Below are 7165 nucleotides of genomic sequence, written 5' to 3'. Positions count from 1 at the left end.
CCCGGGCCCGGCCCCCGCGGGGAAGCGGGGCGAGGGGCTGCCGCCCGCACCCCGGGCCCGGCCCCCGCGGGGAAGCGGGGCGAGGGGCTGCCGCCCGCACCCCGGGCCCGGCCCCCGCGGGGAAGCGGGGCGAGGGGCTGCCGCCCGCACCCCGGGCCCGGCCCCCGCGGGGAAGCGGGGCGAGGGGCTGCCGCCCGCACCCCGGGCCCGGCCCCCGCGGGGAAGCGGGGCGAGGGGCTGCCGCCCGCACCCCGGGCCCGGCCCCCGCGGGGAAGCGGGGCGAGGGGGGGGGGCTGCCGCCCGCACCCCGGGCCCGGCCCCCGCGGGGAAGCGGGGCGAGGGGGGGGGGCTGCCGCCCGCACCCCGGGCCCGGCCCCCGCGGGGAAGCGGGGCGGGGGGGGGGGCTGCCGCTCAGGAGAACAAAGGGAGCCCAGTGCGGCCGCGCCCCGGGCAAACCGCCTCACGTGACCGATACCGGCCGGGAGCGCGCACTCGCAACGCTCCCCGAGGGCCCGTCTCGACCCCACCCCGCTGGGGCCGGCGCGTGGCAGCCGAGGTCATGACCCCTCCCGCGGTGGGCGGGGCCGGGCGGGGCGACTCTCTGGCGGCCAGTGGCTGGGGCCTCAGCGTGAGGGGCGGGGCCCGGGGAAGGCCCGCCCCCCGTGAGCCCCGTGAGCCCCCTCGGTGGCCGCCGCGCGCCGCCTCGCCCCAGGATGCTCCGCCGGCTCGGCCGGCCCCGGCTCGGCTTCGTCCGGGCCCCGCAGCTGCCGGCAGGGCCCTGGGCGCCCGACCGCGCCGCGGCCGCCTCCCCCCGCGCCGGCGCGCCCGGGCGCACTTCGGTGACGTAAGCGGTCCGCCCCGCCCACAATGCCTCCCCCGCCCCCCCGGACCGCCCCCCCGCCCAGCGCCCGGCCGCCTGCCCCGGGCTCCGACACGTCAAGTGCCCAAATAGAGGGGGCCGGGGAGTCACTGCCGGGGGGGTGCCGAGGGGGTATTTCAGGGGGTGCTGGAGGGGGGACCTGGGGGGGGTGCCGAGGGGGTATTTCAGGGGGTGCTGGAGGGGTGACCGGGGGGGGTGCCGAGGGGGTATTTCAGGGGGTGCTGGAGGGGTGACCGGGGGGGGTGCCGAGGGGGTATTTCAGGGGGTGCTGGAGGGGGGACCGGGGGGGGTGCCGAGGGGGTATTTCAGGGGGTGCTGGAGGGGTGACCGGGGGGGGTGCCGAGGGGGTATTTCAGGGGGTGCTGGAGGGGTGACTGGGGGGGGTGCCGAGGGGGTATTTCAGGGGGTGTTGGAGGGGGGACCTGGGGGGGTGCCGAGGGGGTATTTCAGGGGGTGCTGAAGGGGTGACCGGGGGGGGTGCCGAGGGGGTATTTCAGGGGGTGCTGGAGGGGGGACCTGGGGGGGTGCCGAGGGGGTATTTCAGGGGGTGCTGGAGGGGGGACCTGGGGGGGTGCCGAGGGGGTATTTCAGGGGGTGCTGGAGGGGGGACCTGGGGGGGGGTGCCGAGGGGGTATTTCAGGGGGTGCTGGAGGGGGGACCGGGGGGGTGCCGAGGGGGTATTTCAGGGGGTGCTGGAGGGGGGACCGGGGGGGTGCCGAGGGGGTATTTCAGGGGGTGCTGGAGGGGGGACCTGGGGGGGTGCCGAGGGGGTATTTCAGGGGGTGCTGGAGGGGGGACCTGGGGGGGGTGCCGAGGGGGTATTTCAGGGGGTGCTGGAGGGGGGACCTGGGGGGTGCCGAGGGGGTATTTCAGGGGGTGCTGGAGGGGTGACCTGGGGGGTGCCGAGGGGGTATTTCAGGGGGTGCTGGAGGGGGTGCCGAGGGGGTATTTCAGGGGGTGCTGGAGGGGGAACCTGGGGGGGGTGCCGAGGGGGTATTTCAGGGGGTGCTGGAGGGGTGACCGGGGGGGTGCCGAGGGGGTATTTCAGGGGGTGCTGGAAGGGGGACCTGGGGGGGGTGCCGAGGGGGTATTTCAGGGGGTGCTGGAGGGGGGACCTGGGGGGGGTGCCGAGGGGGTATTTCAGGGGGTGCTGGAGGGGTGACCGGGGGGGGTGCCGAGGGGGTATTTCAGGGGGTGCTGGATGGGTGACCGGGGGGGTGCCGAGGGAGTATTTCAGGGGGTGCTGGAGGGGGGACCTGGGGGGGTGCCGAGGGGGTATTTCAGGGGGTGCTGGAGGGGGGACCGGGGGGGGTGCCGAGGGGGTATTTCCGGGGGTGCTGGAGGGGGGACCTGTGGCCTCACACTCGAGGTGCGGGACAGTGTGGCGCTCCCTGTCACGGTGGCAGGGATGCGGCACCAGCCTGTCAGTGAGCACCTCCCTGTGAGTCTTTTTCTTCTCTGCTGGGTGGGGAGCCAGGGCCTGTCTCTGTCACCCTCCCAGCCAGGGTCTGAGGTCGTGGAGGGGCAGGCAGGCATCCCTGTGGAGAGGCACTTGGCAGCTCTGATTACCTGGCTGGCCGGACTGGGGCAGGCAGGACCTGTCAGCTGCGGTGCAGGGGAGGGACCAGCTGGGGCATGGAGATGACTCTTTCTGAGCTGCAACAATTGCTCCATAAGGAAAAATCCCAGATATTTCTTCTTCTTTGAAAAATCCACCCAGGCTGAGGGCAGACTACCAAAAAAGAGGTCATGTCTGGGAAAACCCGGACATATGGTAATCCTATGTCCCTGGTCCAGCCTGCCCAGCCCGTGTCCTGCTCCTGGCCTCTGTCTTGTGTTTAGCCCAGCAGTGTCCTGCTCCCAGCCCAGCTTTGTGCCCATGTTTTGCAGGCCACTGCCCCTCTCCTACATGGTGTTTGATGGGCCTGCACCGCAGCCCCCACTTGTCTTCCTGCATGGCCTGCTGGGTAGCAAGGGCAATTTCCGTGCCATCGCTCGGGCCCTAGTGCAGCGGAGTGGCCGCAAGGTGAGCGTGAGGGGCAGGGCAGGGCCGGGGGCAGCCAAGGGCCCGAGCGCTGGGCCTGCCCTGCCCAGCTTGCAGTGGCTTCTCTTCCCTGCCAGGTGCTGACAGTGGATGCGCGGAACCACGGCGAGAGCCCGCACAGCCCCACCATGAGCTACGAGGCCATGAGCCTGGATGTGCAGCGCCTGCTGCGTCAGCTGCGCCTCCCCAAGTGCATCTTGGTTGGCCACAGCATGGGCGGCAAAACCGCCATGACACTGGCACTGCAGCAGGTACCTGCATGTGTGGCTGCCAGGGAACAACCAGCGGGATGTAGGGTTTGGGGCAATTGCTGCTGTTTGCCCTTCCCCCACCACAGGGCCTGTCGAGGAGCCCAAACCCCCTTCCCTGGGGGTGCAGGAGGGCACTCTGGGTGGTGTCATAGTTGTTCTTCTGTGAAGAATAAGAGCCCAGCCTGTTCTGTCTTGGCAAGGCTGAATGAAGGCAAGGTGGAGGGGCTTGTTCCTTTCTCTGAGCCCCTGGCACAGTGGCCTGGCCTGTGCACTCAGCTCACAGTCAGCACAGCTCACTGAGACAGCCTCCCTCTGTATGATTGCTTCAGAGTGCTGCTCGCATGAAGCTAATGGATCTTGCCTTAAGGAGGGATCCATTCAGGGGGAGCTAGGATCTTCTCACACCTAACCTGAGTGGGATCCGCCTGACCACTTCTCATGGTAGACCCCAGGTAGCACACAGTGCTGCAGGAAATGGAATGGCAGTTCGGTACCAGGGGCTCTTCTCTCTTTCTGTTCATAGAAGCAACTTCCCAGCATAGTCCTAGGACTGCTGTGCACCTACAGATGCTCTCTCTCCAATGAGGAATTCATTGCCTGTGCACTTAAAGATTCCCTCACATATTCCAACACCTGCTGTCATAAGTCAGGTTGCTGGGTTCTGTCTCCTGTGACTCCCTGCCATTTCATCCGGGGAGTTAATCTACGTTCTCACAGTCAGAGTTATTGTGTCATGTTCCACCCCAGAGGTGGCTGCATTTCAGGGCAAGCTGACAGCTCCCTGCTGTACAGTCTATAAAGGGCTTGGGAGCATTCACTTGGCAGGGTGCCAGGGAAACATAAACTGGATATGAACGCCCTGTTTTGCCTTTGCTGTCCGCTCTATTGTGTGTTCTGGAATCTTCGCTGGGGAATGACAGACAGGTCAGACTGGAAGGCCCTTGGGTAGGAGCTCCTCCCCAGAGCTAGCCTTTCTTGGGGATGCATCTGTATGTGGGGCCCTCTGACCATTCCTTGGGATGCTTGTGGCCCTGAGCAGGGTTTCTGCTGGAGTGAGATCCCTACACTCGCTTTTGTCCCCAGCCAGATCTCGTGGAGCGCCTGGTGTCTGTAGACATCAGTCCCACAGAGAGTGTGGCTGTGACAGATTTCCTGGCCTACATCTCTGCCATGAGGAAAGTGAGCATCCCGAGTGGAATCCCCCGCTCCACAGCACGCCGGCTGGCGGAGGATCAGCTACGTCCAGCCGTCCAGGTAGGGTAGCCCACAAGGAGCCCTCCCCTCTCCCAGAGTGGGAGCATGCTGCCCCAGAGTCGCCAGCCCCAGCCGGTGCTTTTCCATCCCCATGCCCTTAGTCCTGGCCCTAATGCCTGTCTGAACCTCAACAGGGCCCGCACTGGGAGTTGGCACCGTGGCCAGCACATCTGTTGTGGTAGGAAGGGGGTGCTGGAGCAGACACATGACATCTGGCGTGACAGTTTGCTAGTGCGGGTGTGTGATGGAGCGTCCTGGGGCGTCCCTGGCTGGCATGTGTGTATGCGCTGTGACAAATGGACATGCTTTATCCTTGCTGCAGGTGTCGGCGGTAAGGCAGTTCCTGCTGACCAACCTGGTGGAGGCCGAGGGCCGTTACGTGTGGCGGGTGAACCTGGAGGCCATTTCCCACCATATGGCCAATATCATGGGCTTCCCTGTGTTCCACGCGCCTTACCCAGGACCCACACTCTTTCTAGCAGGATCTGACTCCCCCTATGTCAGGTGAGTCCTGGGACTCTTGTGGCCCTGAGACCCACAGCTTGTTCCCTCTCACTCTGTTGCCACAGGTACTGAGGGGTGGAGTGAGCCCTGGGCTCCCTGAAATGGATAGGCGTGTATATGGCCGGATTCCAGCGTGAGCCCTGGACTGACCGTGTTGCGGGGGGATCCCAGCGTGAGCCCCATGCCCCAGCTCTCCAATACGTTCTTTCCCCCTGCAGCTCTGAGGACTACCCAGAGATCGAGCGGCTCTTTCCCGAGGCAGAGATCCAGTATATCCCAGGTGCTGGCCACTGGGTCCATGCAGATAAATCCCAAGAGTTCATCACTGCCATCTGCAACTTTCTGCTGCTGCCATAGAGCTCCTTCCTGTGCAGGCCGAGACAGCGTGATTCACAGGGCTGCCTACTCCTGGATCACCACACGAAGGACATGGGGATCCTTTTGGGGACAGATCAGTTCTGAAGTGTGGCCCCTGTCCACAAGCAGGGCCACTGGGATGGAAGGCTCGGCACCTGACCCATCCATCTGTGTGGCAGGCTAGAGCGGAGAGTGAGGCAGGGCTGCGCTGCCAGGGCTAGGATCTCTCTTCACCCCATGCAGCTGGAGATGATTTGGCCTCAATGCTTGTTTCAGCGGGCCAGGGCAGATCTGGAGTTGAGGCTCCCCACAGGCTATCATGCCCGTCTGTTTGCATCCGCAATGTGTTGGGGCAGTGGCCCAGGGGCTCCCTGGCCCTGTTCTTCCCTCTTATTTGAATCCTTTCTTTGGGGTCTTGAGGTTATTCCCATTCCCAGCCCCCTTCCCCAGCTGCCTCCAGGCACACACAGACCCTTCACTGGTCCGTTTCTCAGGGACTCTGAGCTCTAGGGTGGGGGATCAGAGTCCAATCTGTCCAGATTCCAGCGTGCAACCCCAACCTTGCTGGAGGTTCCCATCCTCCACCAGAGGCTGTAACCAGAGCTCTGCCTACTTTTGCACTGCCTTTGTGTATAACTTCCTGGGACTCTGTACAGTATTTAAAATAAAGCCAAATCAGCACAGAGGCATCTAAACCTACAGGCCTTCTCCCAGAGGGAAGACAAGGGGAGTGGGGCAGCAGTGAATTGGGCATCATGTTCTCTCAGCCTTAGCAGAATGAGAGTCCAGAGTGTCTCCTTGCCTCACAACACAAGAATCAGGGGACATCAATGAAATTAAAAGTCAGGAAACTCAGATCAGATCAAAGGAAATACCTTTTCACCCAACACATAAGACTGTGGAACTCACTTCCACGGGACATCATTGAGGCCACGTGCTTATCAAGACTCAAATAAGGACTGGGCATTTAGCTGGATGACAAAAACTTCCAGACTCAACAATTATTGTTAAAAGAAGAGTTTGGGAAGGGAAATTAAACCCTCCTGCTTTGAGGCTTAACTGGTCTCTGATCATTAGGGATTAGGACAGGGGTGGGCAAACTTTTTGGCCCGAGGGCCATATCGGGGTTGCGGAACGGTATGGAGGGCCGGGTAGTGAAGGCTGTGCCTCTGCAAACAGCCTGGCCCCTGCCCCTTATACGCCCCCTCCCACTTCCCACCCCCTGACAGCCCCCCTCAGAACCCCTGACCCATCCAACCACCCCCTGCTCCTTGTCCCCTGACTGCCCCCTCCCGGGACCCCCCTCCCCAACCATCCGCCCCCACCCCATATCCAACCTCCCTGTCCCCTGACTGTCCCAACCCCTATCCACACCCCTGGCCCCTGACAGGCCCCCGGAACCCCCAACTCCCCCACCCTTGTCCCCTGACTGCCCCCTCCCGGGACCCCCATCCCTAACTGCCACACCAGGACCCCATCCCCTATCCAACCCACCCACTCCTGGGACCCCACCCCCTATCCAACCCCACTGCTCCCTGTCTCCTGACCGCCCCCCTGCTCCTGAACCTCTTCCCCATCCAACCACTTTCTGTCCCCTGACTGCCCCCCGGGACCTCCTGCCCCTTATCTACCCCCCGCCCCCTTACCATGCCACTCAGAGTGGCAGGACAGGCTTATTAGAAAGCCTGGGAGGTGGGTGGGTGGAAGCTGTGCTGCCCGCGCAGCAACATAACTGCGGGGGAGGAGGGACAGCGGGGGAGGGGCGGGGGCTAGCCTCCCCAGCTGGGAGCTCAAGGGCTGGGTAGGATGGTCCTGCGGGCTGGATGTGGCCCGCGGGCCATAGTTTGCCCATCTTTGGATTAGGAGGAGATCTTT

General features: G+C 64.2%; 1 protein-coding gene across 2 annotated transcripts; it reads left to right on the top strand.

Moving 5' to 3' along the window:
- The first annotated feature begins 692 nt into the window (after positions 1-692).
- Positions 693-6349, top strand: ABHD11 (abhydrolase domain containing 11). 2 transcript variants are annotated; one of them, XM_084650870.1, is made up of 6 exons: positions 693-844; positions 2771-2906; positions 3002-3175; positions 4259-4429; positions 4752-4933; positions 5152-6349. In XM_084650870.1, exons 1-6 carry the CDS (start codon positions 714-716, stop codon positions 5288-5290), a joined length of 933 nt encoding a protein of 310 aa, XP_084506996.1. In that variant the 5' UTR covers positions 693-713; the 3' UTR covers positions 5291-6349. The 2 variants fall into 2 exon arrangements, with proteins under 2 accessions (XP_084506996.1, XP_084506997.1); XM_084650871.1 differs by lacking the exon at positions 693-844 and adding an exon at positions 2222-2321.
- Positions 6350-7165: the final 816 nt, after the last annotated feature.

The sequence above is a fragment of the Lepidochelys olivacea genome, assembly GCF_965140295.1.
Source record: "Lepidochelys olivacea isolate rLepOli2 genome assembly, chromosome: 17".
Classification (NCBI taxonomy): Eukaryota; Metazoa; Chordata; order Testudines; family Cheloniidae; genus Lepidochelys; species Lepidochelys olivacea.
This window is presented reverse-complemented; position numbering and strand designations above follow the sequence as displayed.